The 25,729-nt window shown below is 40.9% G+C and overlaps 1 protein-coding gene across 2 annotated transcripts in view; it reads left to right on the top strand.

The window, feature by feature from the left end:
* The window catches only part of cfap36 (cilia and flagella associated protein 36), a 94,238-nt gene that overhangs the window by 31,735 nt on the left and 36,774 nt on the right, over positions 1-25,729 (top strand). For both annotated transcript variants that reach the window (XM_078229891.1, XM_078229890.1), the window contains exons 4-6: positions 3,127-3,241; positions 8,595-8,682; positions 17,927-18,098. In XM_078229891.1, coding sequence (XP_078086017.1) covers positions 3,127-3,241; positions 8,595-8,682; positions 17,927-18,098 — 375 coding nt within the window. The remainder of the gene's footprint in view (positions 1-3,126; positions 3,242-8,594; positions 8,683-17,926; positions 18,099-25,729) is intronic.

The following is a 25,729-nucleotide window of genomic DNA, read 5'->3' on the forward strand; positions in this document are numbered from 1 at the left end:
CGAGATGTTCGTCTTCACCGATGACATGTTGAAGGCTCTGAAGAAGATGTTGTAGCTTCTCTGCTCCAGGGAAGTACTGGACGATGAAGGGTACTCTGTCCGCCGTGTCCCATGTTTGTCTTCTGAGGAGGTTGGTGCGGTTTTTTGCTGTGGCGCCTCGGAACTGTCGATCGATGAGTCGAGCACCATATCCTGTTCTTATGAGGGCGTCTTTCAGCGCTGTAGGTGTCTGTTGCGATCTTCCTCATCTGAGCAGATCCTGTGTATATGGAGGGCTTGTTTGTAGGGGTGGCTTCTTTAACGTGTTTCAGGTGGAAGCTGGAGAAGTGGAGCATCGTGAGGTTATCCGTGGGCTTGCGGTACAGTGAAGTGCTGAGGTGACTGTCATTGATGGAGATGCGTGTGATCAAGAATGCAGCCGATTCCGGAGAGTAGTCCATGGTGAGTCTGATGGTGGGATGGAACTTGTTGATGTCATCATGTAGTTTTTCAGTGATTGTTCGCCATGAGTCGAAAGGAAGAAAATGTTATCGATGTATCTAGTGTATAGTGTTGGTTGAAGGTCCTGTGCAGTGAAGAGGGCTTGTTCGAACCTGTGCATGAAAATGTTGGCATATTGAGGTGCGAATTTGGTCCCCATGGCTGTTCCATGTGTTTGGATAAAGAACTGGTTGTTGAAGGTGAAGACGTGGTCCAGGATGAAGCGGATGAGTTGCAGAATTGCATCTGGAGATTGGCAGTTGGCGTTGAGTACTGAGGAAGTTGCAGCAATGCTGTCGTCGTGGGGGATGCTGGTGTAGAGTGCCGAGACATCCATTGTGACGAGGAGTGGAGACAATGGCTGGAGACAATACACACCTCTTTAACCTGTGCTTAATCCTCTCTCTACTCACATTGTCTGTACCTTTAAGACTTGATTACCTGTAAAGACTCGCATTCCAACCATTATCTTGTAAATTGAGTTTGTGTCTATATACGCCCCGTTTGTGAACACAGCTCCTCACTCACCTGATGAAGGAGCAGTGCTCCGAAAGCTTGTGCTGCCAAATAAACCTGTTGGACTTTAACCTGGTGTTGTGAGACTTCTTACTGTATTGTCCCTCCACATTCGATTCCACCCTCCCACCTCTGTCAGGGAGGTTTACAACAGATCTGGACTAATGTGAACCTGGCAAAGGGAACCAGCCAGGGGCACACAAGTAAGAACAGGTTGCCTCTAGCAATTACTTTCCCTGATTGTTTAAAAATTTGGCAGGAAAAGCTGGCAGCTCAGCCAATGGGCTACACACCTGAGGCAAAGCCTTTCCCCCCACCTGAGGCAACTCTTTGGGCAGAAATTTAAAATTTTTTCAAAGACTGACAGGACTAACTGGAATAGAACATAAGGAGATGTGTCAGGTGTAGGGTATGTAGATTCAGACAAGGGCAAAATGCAGAGAACCATGATCAGGGCTCCTTGGATAATAAAGACGATAGAGAATTTGCTGAAACAAGAAAAAATGTGTATGGTGCACATCCAGTGATTCCTTCAAGCAAGAACCAGGTCAAGATACAGTAAATTGAGAAGGGAAGTGAAGAGGAAAGTAAGACTGGGAAAGAGAGAATATGAGGATAGAATGATAGTGAACATAAATGAGTACCCATGTAAATAGTAAGCAAACAGTAAGCGGCAGAGAGGGTTCTACTCGGGACAAAAAGTGTGATATGTGCAGTGATTTTAACAGTGCACCATTTCATTGTAAGTTAATAAATACGAATGAAAATGAATAGTGGTAAGTAAATGCTTAAACATATCTATGTTTAGGTTTTGTTTTTATTTATTCAAATTATTCAAGTGATATTATGAATGATAACGAACATAAATTCTTTAGTGTTATTGGGTTTTACTTCTGTTGCAACTGTATTTGTTTGGGCCCAGATCAATTATGTCTGTCATCCTCTCAAACAATACCCGCGTAAAAGTTAACTTCATGACTTTTGGCCCAAAGATTTAGAGTGGAATTTTTCCGTCCCGTTCGCCACGGGAATTGTAGCAGACAGGACCATGCAAAAGGCCCATTGACCTCGAGCGGGATTTTCACGTCTTGGGGTGAGCGTGGCCGGAAAATCCCGCCCATGGTCTCAAAACAAGTATATGCAATGAGAAAAAGTATAATGTTTGCAAGGATGGTGTGGATCCCCTATTATTTTAAGTAACATAAATTGCTCAGCAACTGTCTGTTTGCCTATTCCCTGGATCCAGCCTCCATCTCCTTCAGCCTGCTTGTACTGCAGCACTGGGAGGTTAGATGACTGAATCTTTTTACCTGATTTCAACTAGTTTCAGTTTCCACAAAAGCTTTGGTTCCTAATTTCAGTTTCAATCTTAGTTTTCCTTAGCCTTTGTGTGAAAATTTATCACTCTTTTGAATTGATTTGCTTTTAAATTTTCATGTGTGTTGTGAAATAATTGGTTTGAAGAGAATTTTTACATTTTGCAATGTTATGTTTCATTTGAACTATTGGTGGGCTGGCTTCGGGCGGCACGGTAGCACAGTGGTTAGCACTGCTGCTTCACAGCTCCAGGGTCCCGGGTTCGATTCCTGGCTCGGGTCACTGTCTGTGTGGAGTTTGCACATTCTCCTCGTGTCTGCGTGGGTTTCCTCCGGGTGCTCCGGTTTCCTCCCACAGTCCAAAGATGTGCGGGTTAGGTTGATTGGCCAGGTTAAAAAAAAAAATTGCCCCTTAGAGTCCTGAGATGTGTAGGTTAGAGGGATTAGCTGGTAAAAAATGTATGGGGGTAGGGCCTGGGTGGAATTGTGGTTGGTGCAGACTCGATGGGCCGAATGGCCTCCTTCTGCACTGTAGGGTTTCTATGGTTTCTATGGTTTCTGATGTAATGTGTAATTAAATAGTTTAATCAAGTGTTGTCATTGTCCTTTAAAAAGCCTCGCTAGCTCACTCTCCTCTAAGACATTCCTTAAATTCTGCCTCTTTGATCAAGCTCTCGGTTATGTGGCTCAGTGTCAGATTTTGTTTTATAATGCTCCTGTGAAACACCTTGGAATATTTTATCATGTTTAAGCTGCTATACAAATATATGTTGGTTTTGTCTTATTTTTCAAAGTAAACTTTCTTTTTTAATAGCCTGTCTTCCAACCAGTACTAGCTGCAGAAGATTTTCAAGTCTTTAAGTCACTGATGCTACAGAAAAATGTTGAACTGCAATTACAAGCTCTTCGGATGATTCAAGAGAGAAATGGTAATAAGTGGTAACAAATGTTAAGTTATAAACTAGTAATATTTGCATAGAATGTTTCAATTACTGAATCATTGTGTTAGAACTGATGCTGATTATGTGCTTCAGATTGCCACGCAAGTGAAATTTCACTAAAAGCATTACTTGGTAAGAAATTCTGAGTTTGTTGGGAAGCATCCAACATTTATGAAATGTGATCAAGATGTTGTTAAGTTTGCATTTTATATGGTGGTATGAAAGCAATTTATAAAAGCTGTAAGAACGTTGGATTTGATCTCCCAGCAAATATTTGTTAAGGAACCAGACATAAGATAAAGAGCATCGTAGCATCCAAGCCTATTTCCACCAGAAAATTACAACTTGGTTGACTTGTCCCTCAACTCTGCTCACATGCAATTCAATCTCAATCTTGAAAATTTTGATTCACTCGACGTCCACAGCTTTTGGTGGACTAAATGCCACTTTCATACTACCCTTTGTATTAAAAAAGTGCTTCCTGCTTTCGGCTCCTGAATAGATTGTGTCTAATTTTAAGATTATGATCCCTTGCTTTGGATTCCCCAGCAGAAGAGAGAGTTTAATTTTAAGATTATGATCCCTTGCTTTGGATTCCCCAGCAGAAGAGAGAGTTTCTCTGTTCCTATTTCATAAAATCCATAATCATTGTAAACATCCCACTTAGATCCCCCCTTAACTTTCAGAATTCAAGGGAAGACGATGGGTTGGGGGGGGGGGGGATTATCTGTTCTGTTTTTGATGGGCAGGAAAGCCAATGGAGGTGAAGAATCCAACGGGTGTCCCCAAATGGCTTTTATGCCAATGGGATTTCCCATTGACATTGTTCCTGCCCCCATGAAAGGTTGGGAACTCCATTATCCTACATTTAAATATCGCTAATGGGCTTCACCACTGTATTATCCCCTCCACATAAGGAATCCTTCCCCCACCCTCCACCGGCGTGATGTCACGTTGGCGGAGTTCACAACAGGTCTGGACTAATGGGGACTTGGGGAATGATCCCCGCTGGGGGTGCACAGGTAAGTACTGTCCCCTGGGGGAGGGGGGATGAGAGTCATGTCTGGGTAGTACCTGGTGGCAGTGTCTGGGTAGTACCAGGTGGCAGTGCTTGGGCATGCCCAGGGTGATCTTGGGGGAAGTTTGGGTTGGGGGGTCTTCCCTTGGGGAGGATTGGAGAGTAGAGAGGTGTTCCATTTCCATGGGGATCAGGTGCCAGCATGATGTAATATGTCCCGCCTCTTCCTTTTTCCAAAGTGCTTGAACATTTGGCGGGAAAAGTGGCAAGGCAGCATCAGTCCGATGTATTTCATTGAATTTTATGTAAACTGTCCTCAGAGTTATAATCTTTAACAATTGTAGTATCATTTCTGGTGAAGCTGCACTGTACCCCTTCAAAACCAATATATTCATTTAAAATGGTGTCCAAGTTTGAACTCTGACTTCAGAATGAGTCTTGCCAAGACTTTGTACAACGGAAACGCAACTTCCTCCCCTTTGTATTTTAAACTCATTGTTATAGGTGCCAACATTCCATTACACCTTTTAGCATCTGTGCACTAGTTTTTAGTGATTTGTGTACCTGAACACCTGAATCCCTTTGCTCCTCCAGTTTTTAATCTCTCACTATTAAGAACATTGTCTGATGTCTTTCTTAAATCCAAAGAAGATTACCTCACACTTCATTTGCCACCATTTTGTGTACTCATTCAATCTGTCCAGGTCTGATTACGTAACTACTTACCTCCATAATTCAGCCTCCATAACATCTCCCAACTCTACCCCTACCTCGGCTCTTCTGCTGCTGAAACAATGCCTTTGTTACCTCTAGACTTGACTATTGTAATAATTTAACCCTCATCCAAAACTCTACTGTCCATGTCTTGAATAAAAATCTGTTTACATATGCCCAGTGCTCACTTAGATAGATTAGCTCCTGATTAAGCATCATCTTGATGTTTAAAGTCTCTGTTTTCAAGCCCCTCCATGGCCTTGCCACTCCCTATCACTGTAATCTCTTCCAACCGTACAACCCCCTGAGATATCAGGATTCCTCCAATTCAGGCCACTTGTACATCCTCAATTTTAATTGCTCCACCATTGGTGGCCTTCTCTTCAGCTCTTAACTCTGGAATTCCCTCCCCAAATCTCTCTGATTCGCTGTCTCTTTCCTCCTTTAAGACACTCCTCAAAACCTACCTCTTTAACCAAATGCTTGGTCATATGTCTTAATGTTTCCTTTTGTGGTTCGGGGTCACATTTTGTTTGACAACATTCCTGTGAAGAGTCTTGGGTCATTTGATTACATTTAAGGTGCTATATCATATGCAAGTTGTCTTATTACTGTCCCTTTGTAACTTTCTGTTCCCATCTACACAACTTAATGTACTTCCTAGTTTAGTGTAATTTGCAAACTTGGAGTACAATTCTTGTTCCTCTATCTGAATCGCTGATGTAAATGATGGAAAATTGGGATTCCAGTCGTGGGGAACACCATTTGTCAACTTGCACCAAGTACATTCCTTTTAAGCTTATTCTTTGCCTTCTGCCTGCCAATCAATTACCAGTGTAAGTCACAAGTTGCCTCCAAATCCTTATGATCTCATTTTTGCTAATGATCTCTTGGTGGAACCTCAGAATTCAATTTTAGATAACATCCAGAGACAGTCTAAAATAAAAAGAGGAAGTGCTGTAAATGCTCAGGCAGAAGCTGATAAAGAAAAACAGGTAATCTTTCAGGCTGAAAATCTGATGATGTAAAATATTATGAACTTTACGTGATATAGCAAGTTACTCATGTATACAATGGATATCGTGGAAATACAGATGAACAATATAAGAAATTACATGTCAAAAATAAAAGAAAACTATAAGAGGCAAACAATTTCTGCAGAAGTGCCTGTGAGTTGCACTTGTGAAATATCTCAGTTCTAAGGTGGAAAAATTATCACGAACACTAGCTACATCTGGAAGCAAAATAAAACATATCTAAAAGACTATTTTAAATCTTTCTAAATGAAAACCAATAAACTTAAAAATTTTAGGTCTCTTCATAATAGAATAGGAGAACTTTATGGTCCAGAAGAAAGCCATTCAATCCATTGTTTCATTGCTGGATAATGCAAAACTGATGCACCTCTCTTGCTATCTACCCATAGCTGTACATCTTCCTGTATTTCAAACATTTATTTTGAATATTTATAAAAGATGCAATATCTCTGCCACAACAACATCCTTATGATAAAACATTTAAGACCTTTAATGGCAATCTTATTTCAATTACCTCTTGTCAGTGACTCCCCAACCAGCAATACATCCTACTAGAGCTCAACATAATTTTGAACCCTCTTAGATTTTGTTTAGCTTTTCTTTGTTCCAGTGTGGATAGTTCCAATATTTTGATCTCTCTCTATTGCTAATTCCCAACCTTGGCATCACCTTGCTGTGTGTTTTCTATGGCTCTAATGTACTTTTTATAATGATTGCCAAATCTACACACACTTTTCTAACCTGAGTCTTAACAAAAGCTTAATGCAAATGTATCATTACATCTTGATAGACAGATTTCCAGAACTTGATGGTTTTCTCCCCATGGTATTAAAAGAAACAGGTGAAAGAATTACAACTGCAGTTGTAATTCTCCTTTTCCAAAGTTCTTTAGATTCAGGATGTGTGCCCCTGTACTTGCACTGGAGGTGGTACAGCAAAGGTTCACTAAATTGGTCCCTGGGATGAGGGAATTGTGCTTTGATGAGAGGCTGAGTAAATCAGGCCTATGTTTTCTGGAGTTTAGAAGAATGAGTGGAAATCTCATTGAAACAAAGAAGATTCTGAAGGGGCTTGATAGGGTGGGCACTGAGAGAGTGTTTCTGTTGGTCAGTGCATCTAAAATGTGGGGGTGCAGTATCAGGAAAAGGAGCTGATCATTTAGGACTGAGATGAGAAATTATTTCATTGAAAGGGTTGTGAATCTTTGGAATTCTGTACTCCATCATTGAATATATTTAAGGCTGGAATGGACAAGTTTTTGGTATCTCAGTGAATTAAAGGATCGGGGGAGTGCACAGGAAAGTTGAGTTGAAACCCAAGATCAGCCATGATCGTATTGAATGGTGGAGCAGGCTCGACAGGCCATGTGGTCTTCTTCTGCTTCTATTTCTTGTGTTCTTATATAATTGCATTAACAACTAAAATGAGGCAAATAAAAAACAATTAATTATAGACCTGTCAGTTTAAGATCAATACTAGGAAATTACTCGAGTAAACAGAGACAGAAACAGGAGGAGAAATTTTAACCTCCAGAATGTTTCTATTGTGTGGGATGTTAAAATGTTAAAAATTCTGAATATAAACCCAATCCACCCACTTCCAATTTTAATGAAGGATAAACAGCAGGGACAGGCAACCAAATTGTTCCCAGGCTACAGTTTGATCATTTAATCACTGATTTAAATTCCACTCTAGCCAGCCATGTCTCAGGAAATCCAGCACATAAAGATTAGTGAAGACTGCCAGATCCAGCACAACAGTTTCTTTCCAGCACTTCTTATGGACAACAAAGAGCAGGAGTGATCCCTCCACTGTCTCTCGCCCACCAAACATAATGTAGAAACCATTTCCACAATTGGCCAATGGCCACAACCATCTGCAATCCCTCCCTGCGATCAGATCTCCCATGTACCTCCATAGCCACGATCTCCCATAAACCTGGCCTTCACCCACAACTTTCTAATCCCTTATGTCTCTGTGTTCCCCAGCTGGAACTATGATCTACTCCGTCAATCTCTGATATCTGCCCAATCTGACTTTCGTATTTCCCCTCTAGACTTTCTGATCTCATCTCAATTTCCCATTTACCCCAACCACTCCCCAGCTAGCCTTTCTGATCTCCTTCCCAGCTCAGCCTTCGAACTCTGCCCACCCCTCCCCCCTTGCCACCAGCCTTTGATCTCTGATGTTTGAACCCCTTCTCCAGCAATCATTCCAGCCTCCAAAAGGTAGAGGAAGGAATATATCACTGCTTAAAATAGGGAATCAGTGGGTATTATAAAAGGGAAATCTGTTTACAATAATCACACATGGACCTTGCATGGATTATGTGCCTAAATTTGAAATGGTGTCTACGCATTGTCTGTTTCCATTGGTATTAAAATGTTTTAATGTGATAAACCACGACAATAATTAATTTTTCCCCCGTGGAGAGGCTACTTTTATTAACTTTTGCAGTTAATATATTAAACTTCTGTTCCAAAGACTTAAATGATGATGCAAAATAGCTCAAAATAAGAAAACATTAGTCATTTACAAATTGATCGTAAAAAGACATTTATTTCCTTGACAGGTGTTCTACCTGAATGTTTGACAGATGGAGAGGACAAGATCAGTGAATTGGAACAACAGGAACTTAGGATATTGAGAGAGGTGTTAAAGTAAGTAATTGTGTTAGATTGCATCCTGCCGTAGTATATTACTCATCATTAATTTAAAATTACTAATTTATCTATGGAAAAGCATTGATATAATAGAGTTATCAGACTTTAGTATTCCAGAAGAAAGAGGCATGCTGTTGAAGCTTTTCATCTTGTAATCATCAGGACAGATACAAAAATGTCAAATGTCATGCTGTTGAAGTTTTTCATCTTATACTCATCAGGACAGATGCAAACATGCCAAATTTCAAAGTGAGCAAAAATTTATACTGCATGGGGAAAGGGTGCTGATTGGTTGGCAAGTTAACTGATTGGCTGAGGAATTGCCATGCAGAATGCACCAGGGAACGATTGTCCCCCACAATTTTGTTTAAGTCAAAAAAGACACAATGTCTGGACATGTTCCTTTTACCTGTGGAAGTCAGATCCCTGTGTATGAATATATGTGGCTTCTAGTAAGCGTACATGAGCCACATTGCAAGACCAAATTATAAACTTAAACCATATAGATTGATCATGGTTAAAGGATAAAATGTTTGCACGTAGGTCTGGATAAAACCCAGCAATGAAGGGACAACCAATTGATCAAACCATTCTCTAACAAACATAGTGTGATAAATAAGGTTACTGCAGCTTAGTAACCTTATTTTAACCATGTCATGTCCATTACGTGAGTGATTTAATCAATTAAAGTGAATATGGAGTGATGTATTGTTGAAATACAAACTCCACTTCTCACCTTGCTGTAAAATCTAGACAATTTTGTAAGTCAAAGCAAGCTGTTGTGCTAGATATTTCTAATTGAAGAACATTTATTCGTAATGATTTGGATAGGAACAATATCCCATTTCTTCAACTGAATAAAAACCATGAATCCTATCTGCAGCGATTTTTGTGTTTTGGGCTGAATACTGATTGTGGTAGCAACCAATTATTACTTCACTGTCAGCTTCAGATACATATATTTAATACATAAAATATTTTGCCTCTGTTGTGCCTCATATTTACAAAATTTGATTTTATTTCTTAGAACACTTCTGCCTACCATTTCCCATTTAAACTCCTGTGCCCAGTTTTATAATTGAGTTTGCCTATGTAAACATTGTGAATGAACAGGTTGAGGCTTCAAGAGTTACCTTGTGATGGTGACTTACTTGAGGTCTTTGGGATTCTGGAAGGGCTTGAGGAGATGCATATATAAAGGATATCTCCAATTATGGGGAACCAAAAGGGACGATAAATATAAGATGCTCATTACCTCATCAAATAAAGAATTCAGGAGAATTTTCTTTTTTCATATGGTGTTAGTGAGAATGTGGAACCTTCCACGGACATACAAATTAAGAGCAGGAGTAGGTCACTTGGCCCTTCAAGCCTGTTCTGCCATTCAATTAGATCCTGGCTGATCTGATTGTAACCTCAACTCCACATTCATTTCTCCCCTTCACCACGGGTAATCTTTCACCCTCCTTGCTTATCAATAATCTATCTATCTCTCCTTTAAAAATATCCAAAGACAGCTTCCACTGTCTTTTGAGAAAGAGAGATTCAAAGATTCACAACCCTCTGAGAGAAGAAAATCCTCATCTCTGTCCTAAATGGGCAGATGGAATAGTTGAGGTTACCACACGGAATAGTTGATGTCAATGAAGGGGAAGGTAGATAAGTACACAAAAGAGAAATCATTGATAGTCAGATGAAGATGGGTGAATCAAAAACACTGGCATAGAGCAGTTGGGCTGAATCACTTGTTACTATACCGTTCATTCTCTATAATATGTGTAAGTATCCTCCCACTGCTGATGGTGAGGATACTGCATCAAATAAATTTGATGAGATTCAACTTCATTCCTAATTGGCCGCTGTACAAAATTGCCTGCTGTTAATTTATTAACTAGGTCTGTGGGAAGTGGAAAAATTAACATTGGTATGGGAGTAAAAGGTACTGTTCTGAGGTTAAGTTTAAGTATTAATGTCACAAGTAGGCTTACATTAACATTGCAATGAAGTTACTGTGAAAATCCCCTAGTCGCCACACTCCAGCGCCTGTTCGGGTACACTGAGGGGGAATTTAGCATAGCCAATGCACCTAACCAGCACGTCTTTCAGACTGTGGGAGGAAACCGGAGCACCTGGAGGAAACCCACGCAGACACGGAGAATGTGCAGACTCCACAAAGACAGTGACCCAAGCCGGGAATCGAACCCGGGTCCCTGGTGCTGTGAGTCAGCAGTGCTAACCACTGTGCCACCCACGGTCCTGGTTTCAACATTAAGAAAAATTTATTTGTAACTGCTCTATGCAAGTAAATCCTGTTATTACAGTGCTCATTTCTGCACTTGAACAGTTAATAGAATACATTGCTTATTTTTTAAAATGACAAAGTTAATATTTTCAATGTTGGTTAAGTTTGAGTTGCTATCTACAACTTTAATTTTCATCTATGTATTTATTATATAATACAGGTTTCAATTAAATGTTCATTTGATTCAAAAGAACTTTTAACTTTGAGGACGTAATAAATTCCTAACTTAGCATGGAAAATTTAAAATGTAATAGCCAAATTGTATTTTTGAATTGTGGCACACTGGTTAAGAATTGGTAATTAGTTTGGTGATTTGGAACAGTGAAATAAAAATGTGTAATATAACCTGTCAGTAGATTTTAGCAAAGCTAGGATTTGCTTGGATGACTTTAGTTTTATTGTATCTGAATTATTTGTATTAATAGTTTATTATTGAGTAATTATCATTCAAATGATGTATAGGTTAAATTGTTAAAATATCTCCAGTCGTATTGTTATATATATATTGCTCAGTGATATGCAGAAGCTAATTATGGCATTTGTTCAAGTGTTATCAATGAGAATTTTATTAAGTTAATTTATCAAATGTCTATTTGCTTTTGGCTTTTTACACTGCACATAAACTGAAATTTTAGATTTTCAGTGGTGCCAGGGTAACTTTAATGGCTGATGCCAATTTTATTAAAATGTGTGAACTGTAAAAGTGGGAATTTAAGTGTAAAGAATCTCACTTACAGTCAGCTAGTGGGAACAATTATAAATAAACACAAACATGTGAATTTATAGGAGTGATCGTAAGAGGGCCTAGAATACTGCATATTCTTTAATCCTGGTTTTGGGATCATTGCTTCAGCCAGTCGTATTTTATTTCATATGCTCCTGTGAAGCACTGTGGGACATTTTACTACATTAACTGCTCTATTGATACAAGTTGTTCTAAACTGATTGTTTTAGAAAGCAGGGAAAAATAACATTTGTTTATAGGTTTTCATCTGATAAAGAAATAACGTGTTGTACTTCACACCTATGATGTAAAGTATCTTTAGCTCAACTCTAGTTTTGTTAGTTTAAAGGACGTTGGGACCTAAATTTTTAGATAGCTGAATCTATCATACCATGGAGTGTCCCTATTTTCTGTTAGAAAAGGACCACTTCCTGACATTGTGGTCTTTGAATTGGTATGTGCCCATTGTCCTTTGCTTTGCAGCAAATATTTTTGGAGCAGAAAGTTTTCTTCCAAAGATGTGCGGGTTAGGTTGATTGGCCAGGTTAAAAATTGCCCCTTAGAGTCCTGAGATGCGTAGGTTAGAGGGATTAGTGGTGTAAATATGTGGGGATAGGACTTGGGTGGGATTGTGGTCGGTGCAGACTCGATGGGCCGAATGGCCTCCTTCTGCACTGGAGGGTTTCTATGATTTCTAACTTTATGAATGTACTTGTGATGGAGAACCAACAGCCATTTTGAAATTGGACATACACCAGAATATTGGCCATAAACCTAAAAAAATGGAGTGGGGGGACTAGAAGCAATGAAATTAAGAATTTCACCATTTTAGTAATGGCAGTTATCATTCACATTCGGCAGAGAGTACCAAAGATTACTGGGTTGTGTTCTACTCTTTGTTATAGAGGCAGGATGGGGAGTGATTTGACCAGACATTGCTAAAAAATGGGCTCTTTATTGTGGGACTTTTGGAAACAAAGGTTCGTCTCATATTTAAGATACTTTTTTCCCCAGGTCTCGTCTAACTGGAGCTTAGGGTTTTCTGTTGCTCATTCGTGACATCTACTCCCTAGTATTCTAGTTATCTAATTTGCTGTTAGATTCTTGATTATTTTCTCTGCCTGTTTATGATAATTTAATATCTATGTACCTGAACCCACATGTTCTTTGGATTTCAACTGCCTCTACCTATCTACTATTTAGAAAGTTAAAATTAATTGATGTCCCCAATTATGTCATGCTTTGTTGTTGCTGATGCATTCCTACATTTAAAATGAAATTAATGGAATTAAAAAAGGATGAACTTAAATACGATACCAATGATTTATGGATGTGATGTAGACATTTTGGGTTGGATCTCTATGCTAGAGCCAGGAATTGCAAGTCCCAACCTTGCCTCCTGTATAAACCAACACACACATTTTCTCCTTTGGGAGTCGGTATCGAGCTGGTGTTGGGGCCGTTTCTGCCTCTCAAAGCAGCTATGAGGTGGGAAAGGAAATGGGTGGCTGCTGAAGCAGGTAGTTTAGAAAGCTTGCCTCAGTTTGTTGGGACATAGGCCAGTTCTACTCCTAACTGTTTGACCCCTGAGCCTTCACCCCTTAGCCCCCTCACTACCCATTCTTTGCCCCCTGTGTTGTGGGATCACTTCAAATAGAGAATCACTGAAGGAAGTAATATCACCTCTCATATGACCCAAAAGTTGCAGGTGTAGACAAAGGGCAGAAAGTGTGCAATGTGCTCCTGTACTCATGGTGTGTGTATATATATATATGTTTCAGTTCAGATTCAAGAAACCTTCCCTGCTGTCATCAGATTTTTGAATGATCCTGTCATATATTAAGCTGATCTTTCTCTTCACTCTACCTGTAACTGCAACACTATATTCTGCACCCTAACCTTTTCTGCTATGTACTTTGTGAAAGGTATGTTTTGCCTGTATAGCACACAAGAAATAATACCTTTCACTGTATCCCAGTACAACTGACAAATCAAATCCTTTATTGTATCAATGCAGCATTGCTTTACAAAAGATCTGACAGTTGCTGAAAGCAGGAAGTACCTTCAGGCAGCTTTGTGGTTGGCTGGCTTTAAAAGAAAATCTGAACTGTCAACACTGACAATTCTACTTTTTAAAAAGCTGGTCTTTCAGACCTGGGCTCTGGCTGCTCAGTCTGGACAACAATGAGAACTTGACCTCCCGAGCCTCTGGGCTTCAATGTTTTGCACCTTCTGCACCCCTCTCCCTCTTTGTGACATGTTCCAACAATAGATGGACAGAATAACTGAAAATGTCCTAGACTGTATATAGTCGACAACGTTGTGGTGATGGGGTGGACGAAGGTAGAACACGACTGAAATTAGCCTTTCCTAATGCTGGCTGCTTGTTGGAAGAGTCTCATACTTAATAGCAAGAAGTGCCAGGTCAATGTTGGGCACATCAACTCCTTTGGGTTGATGTAAGCCACCACAGGAATGCACCAGACCCAGACTAAATAGACAAGGTTAGAGCCATGCCAATTCCCCAGGACCAGAAAGATTTATAAAGCTGCCTAGGGTTGTTCAACATTTTGACCCCCGATAGCGCTAATTTTGCTGAGCGAGCGATCTCTCTGAGAACTGCTGCGCGGCACGGTAGCACAGTGGTTAGCACTGCTGCTTCACAGCTCCAGGGTCCCGGGTTCGATTCCCGGCTCGGGTCACTGTCTGTGTGGAGTTTGCACATTCTCCTCGTGTCTGCGTGGGTTTCCTCCGGGTGCTCCGGTTTCCTTCCACAGTCCAAAGATGTGCGGGTTAGGTTGATTGGCCAGGTTAAAAAAAAAATTGCCCCTTAGAGTCCTGAGATGCATAGGTTAGAGGAATTAGCGGGTAAAATATGTGGGGGTAGGGCCTGGGTGGGATTGTGGTCGGTGCAGACTCGATGGGCCGAATGGCCTCCTTCTGCACTGTAGGGTTTCTATGATTTCTAAGATGCATCCAAACACCAGCAAGTGTTTTAAGTCTTTAAAATAACCATTATTGAACCGTTAGATCATAGTATCCCTACAGTTCAGAAAGAGGCCATTCAGCCCATCGAGTCTACACTGACTCTCCAAAAGACATCTTACCCAGACCTTATCCAAAAACCCATACATTTACCATGGCTAACCTATGCATCTTCGTACTGTGGGAGGAAACCGGAGCACCTGGAAGAAACACACGTAGACACGGGGAGAACATGCAAACTCCACATAGACAGTCACCCAAGGCTGGAATCGAACCAGAGCCAGCAGTGCTAACCACTATGCCATCATGCTGCCTGTTTCAATACTACAATCCTACCAAAGAGACCATTTTAGAAGTGATGCATCCCAGAATGGATTGGACGCATGAATTGTGCAAGAAGAGAAACCAATTGCCTTTGCATCAAAGAGTCTGTCACATATCCAAGCTAATTATTCCAAGATTGAGCGTGAGACTTTAGCCATGGTCTTTGGCATAACCAGGTTTCACACCACCTTTTTGGAAAGGACTTCACTGTGGAAACTGACCATAAGCCACTTGAAACCATAAAGTGCAAACCACTTACAAGTGATTCTCTATGGTTGAAGAGGCTTTTTGTGAAGATTCAGGGGTATGATTATAATGCCTGACACAAACAGGGCAGCAAAATATTCACATCAGACATCCTGAGCAGGCTGCTCATAACAGATGGCACATAACCCTCCTCTATTATTGTTGTGGAAGGTAATTGTGGAAGGATAGCCTGAAGGGATCCGAACCCAGGGGACAGCCTCAAAATAAAGGGATGACCCTTTATAACCGAGATGAGGAGGTATTTCTTCAGCCAGAGGATGGTGAATCTGGAATTCAATGCTTCAGAAGGCTGTGGAGGCCCGATCATTGAGTTTAAGACAGTGATAGATAGGTTCTTGATTGGTAAGGGGATCAAGGGTTATGGGGTAAAGGCAGGAGAATGGGGTTGAGAAACATATCAGCCATGTTTGAATGGCAGAGCAGACTTGATGGGCCTAATTCTGCTCCTGTATTTTATGATCTTATGACACCAGACAGGAAGTAAATAAAAAATCTACGCTGTTTCTGATTAAATCAAGATGAGCTGGTTATATCCTGAGGAATATTTTTTTGAAGAGAAACATTTGATTTGATTTATTATTGTCACATGTATTAATATACAGTGAAAAGTATTGTTTTGTGCTATACAGACAAAGCATACTGTTCGTAGAGAAAAAACGAGAGAGTGCAGAATGTAGTGTTACAGTCATAGCTGGGGTGTAGAGAAAGATCAACTTAATGTAAGGTAGGTCCATTCAAAAGTCCAATGGCAGCAGGGAAGAAGCTGTTCTTGAGTTGGTTGGTATGTGACCTCAAATATTTATATCTTTTTCCTGACGGAAGAAGGTTAAAGAGAGAATGTCTGGGGTGCGTGGGGTCCTTAATTATGCCGGCTGCTTTTCCGAGGCAGCGGGAAGTGTAGTCAATGGATGGGAGGCTGATTTGCGTGATGGATTGGGCTACATTCACAACCTTTTGTTGTTTCTTGCGGTCTTGGGCAGAGCAGGAGCCATACCAAGCTGTGATATAACCAGAAAGAATGTTTTCAATGGTGCATCTGTAAAAGTTGGTGAGAGTCGTAGCTGACATGCCAAATTTCCTTAGTCTTCTGAGAAAATAGAGGCGTTGGTGGGCTTCTTAACTCTAGTGTCAGCATGGGGGGGACCAGGTTGTTGGTGATCTGGACACCTAAAAACTTGAAGCTCTCGACCATTTGTACTTTGTCCCTATTGATGTAGACAGAGGCATGTTCTCCACTACGCTTTCTGAAGTCGATGACAATCTTCTTCATTTTGTTGATTGTGGAGAGATTATTGTCGCTGCACCAGTTCACCAGATTCTCTATCTCATTCTTGTACTCTGTCCTGATACATGAAGCTCTGCATTCCGAGATTCTAACCTAATTACATCAAGGGCATTTGGGGATTGAATGTAGCAGAAATCTTGCTATAGAGACGGTTTACTGGCGGGGAATCAACAGTGATGTTGAATATATATTGAGTGAATGTTGTTCATATTAGTGTGACTGCTGTATCAATCACACACTAAAGGAGCAAATAATTTAATACTCTCCTGTTCAGTTTTTTCAAAGGCTCAAAAGGTGCTTGAACTTTAAATTAATGTAAAAGGTAAAACACAGACTTCAGATGGCACATTAATATATGATTCCCAATACTGTTGAGAATGCATACGAGTCCTTTAATACTGGAGAAAGTACTCTATTGCATCTGAACATTTAGACAGTGCTGATCAATTTAATGGTCACTTACCATTTAAGGACAGAGTCTTATGATCAATAATAGCATTAAAACATACTTGATTTAGCATACAGCATCACTGTATAAGCTTATCTAACAAAAGATTCCCAACTCCAATATGGGCTTCCCCAAAGATTTACAAATTGATTGACCATCATGTTTTGTACAGACTTCAAAAACCCATGCACCTTGCTGAAGATTTCGAACTCTGGGAAATTCAAAATTGAGACAGGCATTTAAAAGGCTGAATGAACCTAACATCATTTTCAGGGCGCATTGAATTGCGACCTGCCACATTATCCTCAGCAATCAAAATGGCCATCGGAATTGACTGGGAAAGCCTTCCCCCAACCCTTGCCTCTGTATTTGGCTGCCATATGCAGGTTTGCTTAATCCAGCCCATTTTGTGTCATTTTCAATATATCAGTTATTCTAGACAAGGGTAATTTTAAAGAAGTCTTGTGTCCTAAAGATGAAACTGTTTTAAACGTTTCTTTAAAATAAAATTTTGATCTGTTGTTTTCACATAGTCTTACCACTTATGTCACCTGCCGTTATCTGAAGAAGTTTAACAACACCAGGTTAAAGTCCAACAGGTTTATTTGGTAGCAAAAGCCAAAAGGTGTGGCTTTTGCTACCAAATAAACCTGTTGGACTTTAACCTAGTGTTGTTAAACTTCTTACTGTGTTCACCCCAGTCCAACGCCGGCATCTCCACATCATTATCTGAAGAATACAGGAAGGAGATGCTATGCCGCAGAGGATTAAAAACCTCTTAAAATCTCATTCCTTTCGTCCCCAAGATTCTAGTGTCTTACTGAAAATGTAATTTGGGTCAGAACTACTGTTACCTAAGAAATGTATATTTAATTTTAGACATGTGCTTTTCTAAATCTTCCCTAGACAATCAAAAGATGAGTATGAACGAGAGATGGCAAAAAGATATGCAACAGAGGCAGAAGCCAAAGCTGGAGCAGCACAAAATGACATGGAGAAAGCAATTGTGCAGAATGCACAGCAGGAGGAAGCACGACTTTCCAGACAACACGAACTAGGAAAGGAAAATTTACAACGGGTAATAAAATGTATTTGAGATGGTACTTGTACATCTGTGGTAAAATGTAATTCTCTAAATCTAAATTCAAATCACATGGCAACAAAGTTTTGTTGCGATGTTGAATGGATAGAAGCCTGGATTTTGATTTGAGTATCAAAGGAAAGGCTTTCACTGTTCACCTCAGGTACAGTTGCCCAGAGGCTATTGACAGGTTTGTCAGTGAAAATTTCTAGCTTTTGGGCATGTAATCCAATGCGATACCCGCTGGAAGGGACATATGATATCTCTCAGTAGGTCAAGGAGCATGGAGGATCATCAATCAATTAGATTGAAAAATCCTCACCGGAAAATGCAAAACTTTTGTTCTAAGGGTATGAGATTCCACACTTACTAACTTTTCAGGTCAGAGTTTTCTTAGCAATAATTTTCACTACTATGCCATCAAGGACTCAGTTATTCCTCATTCTACAAGCCTCAACATTTTCATAAGTCTTTGTTGTGCATGTAATCTTGCGTTCGTGCCATTAAAGTGATGACTATGTAGATTCCATCAGTGAAGACTGAAATAGCAAAGGCTGTGGAGCAGCAGGGGATCAACTTTGGGATTTCCAGGTTTTAACTGTGCATGTGTAGAGCATTAGCATTACATGAACCATTGATTGAACCCGGACTAATCCTGATCTGTAATGCTTTTTAATGAATGTTTTTATTGAGGGTTTTCCATTTTACCACAAGTTGCAACAAATCCCCAAAATCTAGGACAGTACAGAGTGATTATCATTCCATATATTAATACAGAAAAAACCAGGAAATACTCGTACAAGTAGTTCAGATTATCAATCATCGTAATTGTTGTAGTCGGTGTCTCCTTTTGTACAGATAATGAAAGGATACCAGATAGAGTGGGGGAAATCACAGGATAACAGGATTAAGCCATGAGCACGTCACCATGGTGCATGCCCTCTTGCACAGGATAACAGAGCTACACAATATGCGGGATCCCTTATGGAGTGAAATACAACTAATCAAGACCTAACTTGTCAAGACACCCATCAACAGGATATCTTGGGGAGAGATACAATTCTCCTCATTTCAATAAGCTAAAGGAAACCCTCTGGAATTAAATATAACAAATCAGAGCCTGTATCAGCACCTCACCAGCCCACATAAAGAAAGGAAACCCCAGAGACAGGAACATCAGGATTAGCCAATAGACACCAGATGTGGTTAGCAGTGTACACTTTTTCAAAAAGGATACGAGGAACAGGACAACATAACCTCATAAACAACAGGATACAGTTCCCCCACCTCTCCCAAGGGGAGCCCAAGCTTCAAGAAGGAGGGCAATCTGAAAATCCTTATATAAGGTCACTTGGAGAAGGGCAACCTACTTCTCCATCCAGTCTAATCTCCAATTGAAGATTACTCACTGTACATTCCATGAGCCACGTAATTACTATCACACCCTGCACAGCCATGTAAATATAGAAGACCAAGCCAAGAAAGGCTAGATATCCAACGATTAGCCGACTGCACCTGAGAGTGCACCAGTAAATATTTCCCCCCTCTCCAACAACACCAGAGGCATCAACAACAGAAAAAAAAGAACCCAGCCCCTCCCAGGATACATGATCAGTCTGTACCTTCATTGGAGACAAGCAAGGATTCTTTAATCCCAAAATAACAAAAGTACAAAGTGGGAGATTCATTAGCTCTAACAGAGTTTTCCTCACCCACAGTGACAACCTATAAGACCATACAAGGGTGGCACAGTGGTTAGCATTGCTGCCTCAAAGCGCCAGGGACCTGGATTCGATCCCCGGCTTGGGTGACTGTGTGGAGTCTGCATGTTCTCCCCATGTCTGTATAGGTTCCCTCCCACAGTTTGAAAGGTGTGCTGGTTAAGTGCATTGGCCATGATAAATTCTCCCTCAGTGTATCCGAACAGGCACCAGAGTGTGGTGACTAGGCGATTTTCACAGTAACTTCATTGCAGTGTTAATGTAAGCTACTTGTGATACTAATAAATAAACAAACCTCTATACCAAACCACATACCTGTTACCCTGCTGTGGAGCTACTCATCTTATCTATAAAGTGAAGGCTACCAAAAATGTACTCCCTCAGTGTAAATGCAAGGATTGCAACATTTTTGTAAAAAAAGTAAATACCACACAACCCTCATGTCATACAACCAACTCAGCATGCTCCCCAATAGAAAGGATACCTCCAAACAATCCCCAGACAAGGAAATATCTTTATATTGCAAAGACTGAAACCCAAGAATTAGAATTTGACACGGTCAAAAGCAGCATGGACAGACCCCCTTACCCACCCAAACTCCCCTGGTACATACATCAAAACCAAGGTGGAATGCAAACAGTAATGCACATTAAACTAAGTGCCTCTTTCATTCCACCATCACAGCATGCCAGTGGACGATTACAATCAAAGAGAAAAAAATCCTGATTTTCACAAGTTAACAGATGAAATAATGCCTCTGTCATTCACCTCTTTCAGGATAAAAGACAATGGGGGCGATTCCCCCAGCCCGCTGCACTGGGAGACACAAGCGGAGCCATTTAGCGGGCTTCTCACTGGGCGCCACAGCCTTCATGAGTCTCCCGCCGCCAGATTTCTGGTGCCATCAGCTCCTTGGCACTGCCCATTGGGCAGTGCCAGGGGGGCAAGGCCTTTTGAGGTGGGGCCGGGGGGGAGGAGGGAGGGGAATTGGTGAAAGTGGGGGGTCCTGCTGCCACTCTGCGGAGGGATCAGTGACAGGGGGAGGGAGGCCAGCAATTGGGGCTAAGCATTGGGGAGGGGGGAAGAGGAGGGGCAGGGGACAGCGATTGGGTGTTTGCTGTACTGGCCAGCGATCGGGAGGCCTTCAATGCGGGGTTTCTGTGCATGTGCCGATCTCAGCTTTATACTTCTGGCCTCTCCAGCGGGAATAGGCCCCATCCACAGCTTTTTCACATGAATCACACTAGTGCACTCTGCAGTGCACAGAAAGTGAGAGATTCATTTTGAAAATCCCATTGAAAAACCCAGTGGGATTTACTCCAGTCTTTATGCAAATTCGACATTTAGAATTTCTTTGGTAGAAACCCACCCAATACCACAAAATCAAGAGTATAGTCAGAAGGGAACAAAGTTTAGGATTAGTGATGAACTGCAGGGTCATATAACCATCCACGGAGCTTGAAAAGTTCAAAACCATGACGGGAGCATTGAGCAACATCCAGGATCCACCCAGAGTTTCAACGAAGCCTTTGCACCTCCGCAATGTTGTTGGCCTGAAGCCCTAATAAAGAGAAACCTAGGCCTGGGGGTTGGTGAAGACCTGTCACATCTGGCTGCCTCTAGTCCTCCTCAACGAATACCAAGAACAAAGCAACGTAAGACCAATGTCAGAGTCTTTGACCAACCCTAGGCCTAGAAGACCGGGTACGGTATGCTCCATTGAACTCAAAATGCACAGGCTTCAAATCCTGATTGTGAAAGCATTTATTAAATCAGACCTAAGTCTTAATTTTTAAAGAGTTAAAAACACTAATGGTATTTTGTGTTGATCTTGCCAATTGCATAGACTAAGATATTGTAAGACATATTATCCTCAGGAAAGATGATTTAATGCCTCAGTATATAGAGAATATTTTAAGAAATTAAGAGAATGCAGAGAACCAGGATGTTGCCTGGTATGGAGGGGCTTAGTTATGAGGAGAGATTGGGTAAACTCGGGTTGTTCTCCCTGGAAAGACGGAGGATGAGGGGAGACTTAATAGAGGTGTATAAAATTATGAAAGGCATAGATAGGGTGAACGGTGGGAAGCTTTTCCCCAGGTCGGTGGTGACGTTCACGAGGGGTCATAGGTTCAAGGTGAAGGGGGGAGGTTTAAAACAGATATCAGAAGGACATATTTTACACAGAGGGTGGTGGGGGCCTGGAATGCGCTGCCAGGCAAGGTGGTGGAGGCGGACACACTGGGAACGTTTAAGACTTATCTAGACAGCCATATGAACGGAGTGGGAATGGAGGGATACAAAAGAATGGTCTAGTTTGGACCAGGGAGCGGCGCGGGCTTGGAGGGCTGAAGGGCCTGTTCCTGTGCTGTATTGTTCTTTGTTCTTTGTTCAGGCAGTACTGGTAGAGAAATAGTTAATTGTGGCTTGTATGGTAGGTTGTAACAGTTTGTTTAACGTTAAGGGAGGTGATTGTGAAAATAGCTCCAGATGCTTTAAGAAAACCGTTTCTTAATCTAGAATGTAAACTCTCAAGCAGTTAGGCATAGGTGATAATTGTTTTATGGACTCATGATTGAAAGAATACCATTAAATTGGTGAGCAAGTGAGATGTCTCACATTGTTCCAAGAATGAACTGCTCAGCAAGCCAGAAGTTCAGTCTATCCTAGATGAAGACAGAGGAGGAGCAGACTAGCAAAAATCATAAAGTGAATTTAGTGAGGTTAGGCGGTTTTAAGCTGGCAAGATAGGCCGCAAGACAAATGACTGCTGATCTGTTAAAAATCCCACAATGCTAATCAGGAGGTAACATGAACCTGTAAGATACAAGATGACTAGTTAAGTAATAATTATGACATAAAGAATTTGACTCTTTACCTTCACATGTGAATGGGACACATAAGAAGATTGCGAGCCATTTGCTGACCTTCCACAAAAATAGTCACTTGTTATGTAAAGAGAAAGGTTGCCTCAGATTTGAGGACAGGGTGACAGAGCTATCTTTGGCTTGAGTTCTGCTGGAATATCTTGGGAATACAATGGAAACCTGGAGCTTCTTGATAGGGGAGGAGTTTTTGCTATTATTGGCATCACAAGGAGACCTGGTTGAATAATAAAGTGAATGAATGGATTGAATAGATGTATAAGGACACAATTTCTTCATCAAGATAGAAACAACAAATTTGAAAAGGGATTAGCCCTTTATCTGAAGTTGTACTTGGTTATCTAGGCCTAATAGTAATAAAGTGAGACATGTTTTATATAGATTAAAGTGTGAGGAAGAAATCTATGAATCAATCAGCTTTTGGAAGGTAAGCATTGAGGGAGCTGAGATCAAACTGGAGAACATAACTTAAAAGAGCATATCTTAGAAGAAAAATATTTCTAAAGGTGGTACAAAGTGTAGAGAATTAAAATGTGCCACTAGAGAAACAGTAATAGAAAAATCCATATGAACAACAATGGAAGTAATTCAGGCATAAGTCAAAAAATAACCCCAATTGTGGACCAAGAAAGCAACAATAAAGTGGATTTAAAGACTAATCAGGAGAACTAAAACAAAAATTAGGTTTAATAGAAATGGCAAATATTTCTTGATGTGGAGATGCCGGCGTTGGACTGGGGTAAACACAGTCTGGCATTTGATTTATTTAATTACACATGACTTCTTGGAACACCTTTAACACCAGGTTAAAGTCCGACAGGTTTATTTGGTCGCAAAAGCCACTAGCCTTCGGAACAGGCTGTCCTTTCGTCAGGTGGATGGGAGTTCTGATCACAAACAGGGCACAAAGACACAAACTCAATTTAGATGAATAATGACTGGAAGTCCACCTGTTGGACTTTAACCTGGTGGTGTTAGACTTCTTAAAATATTTCTTGAAACATAGGTGCAATGAAGCATGTGAAAAAAAATCACATGGCTATTAAATAATCCCAAGGAATGTAGGAACAGTAATAGACCTATCTTCTTATTAGGCTAGTATGACATCCAATGAGTACAAATGGATTATTCCTTTTTGTATTCAAGGAGGAATGAAGGAGTCAGGATCCTGACTGGAAACATTGGCTCTATTCTGTCTCCTTAGATGCTGTCAGACCTGCTGAGATTTTCCAGCATTTTTTATCTTTGGAATCAATCTGATTCCAGTACTACAAGGGACCTCCAACTCCTTTGGTTGGGTTCACTTATATTGTTATCTAACATAAATTTAACCTCCTGTCTTACCTAGGGCGCTTTGCATGGATCTAGGTTATAGGGCTTTTGCTTAGTTGGTTCTGCTTCTCCTACATCAATCTCATGGATAGCCAGAGATGTACAACCTGGCTGGTCTGTACATACTGGTTTATTTCCCTTCAATAGTGCAATTATGTCTTTCTATTGGTCCTCAGGTAATTGGTGTATAGCACCCAGAGCCTCCAATAAAAGTAAAGTCGTCATTGTCCCAGATGACCATAAACTGCTTTCCCCTTTTAAGGGGAGAGCTGACTGGTGGTGATTTAACCTGAGGATCATCACACCTCAGGCGAGAGGCAAGGTTGAGAAGGCAACCTTCATGAATAATCTCAGCCGGTATGGGAATTGGCATCGCTCTGCATCATGAACCAGCTGTCCAGCCAACTGACCTAAACTGACCTCCAATAGCTTTTTGTTCACCAATGTCACCACAGAAGACTCAATCTGAGGGCTCTCAGACTCATTGGTTGGGTAATCTTGGGACATCAGCAACATTTTCTGTATGGTCTATAACTTGTACTATGCCTACTGGCTGATTAGGTTCATGCTCATAATACCTATTTAGCATACTTACATGACACTTTTTTTTCTTTCTCTGGTCTGGGGTATTCACTGAATTTATCTCTCTGAATTTCCTTTGGATACAGTAAAGCCCACTAAATCCAGCCTGCAACGACTCACCAGCAAAGGTACTAACACCTTATCTCATAGAGCAAAATGATGTGCCGTTGTAGCTCTGTCCACTTGTGCTTTCATTAATTGTTGAGAAACCTCAAGGTGTTCCCTAGCCACCTTAAACTTTTGAGAGCCTTTCCTGGAACTTAGATACATAATTGAGGAGGTTGATCTCCTCCCAGGCTAAGAATCTCTCCTTAATAAGCTTAAGGGAGCCCCCTAACCTCATAGCTATGGACCAATTCGAAGAAACTAAAACCCGTTGACTGATTTGGTGAGTCTCCAGTCGTGAATAACAAATGATATCCCTTAATAGTATTTGAGAGAATAAGCCTTAATCATAGTCTTCAAGGTCTGATTGTATCTCTCCAGAGATACCTAAACATTGAGATTTTGAGTGATAAGCAGCTGACTTGAACTGCCTCAGATCTTTAATTACACATGACCCCTTGGAACACCCTTAACATAAAAATTGACCCCTGGTCCAATTGAATTTCTTTTGGCAACCCATATCTCATGAAAAACCAGATCAATTTGCTGGTCACCATTTTCACGGTGATCATTTAAACAGTATTGCCTCCAGAAATTGGGTGGACAAATCCAGGATGGTCATGAGACACCTATGGCCTGATTTCCTCTTTGGTAAGGGTCCCACACAATCCACTAGAACCCTGCTGAAGGGTTCATCAAATGCCAGAATCAGGATGATTGGAGGCTGAGACTTCCCAACCACTTGACAAGGATGACGTGCCTTACAGAAATCAACATCCTTACTCTGCTTTAGCCAATAAAAATTTATCAAAATACTCGTCTGAATACCCACATGACCTGCAATTGGAACAGCATGGCCAATCCTCAACCTCTCTGGCAGCACTAAGGGACAACCATTTGGTGTTCTACAGCTCAATCCTCATCAGCTAGCTTCTGGGGAGGCCTCCACTTCCTCATTAAAATGTGATTCTTGATGTAATAACCTTTTCAACCTCTGCCTCAA

Source organism: Mustelus asterias, chromosome 15 (genome assembly GCF_964213995.1).
Source record: "Mustelus asterias chromosome 15, sMusAst1.hap1.1, whole genome shotgun sequence".
Lineage (NCBI taxonomy): Eukaryota > Metazoa > Chordata > Chondrichthyes > Carcharhiniformes > Triakidae > Mustelus > Mustelus asterias.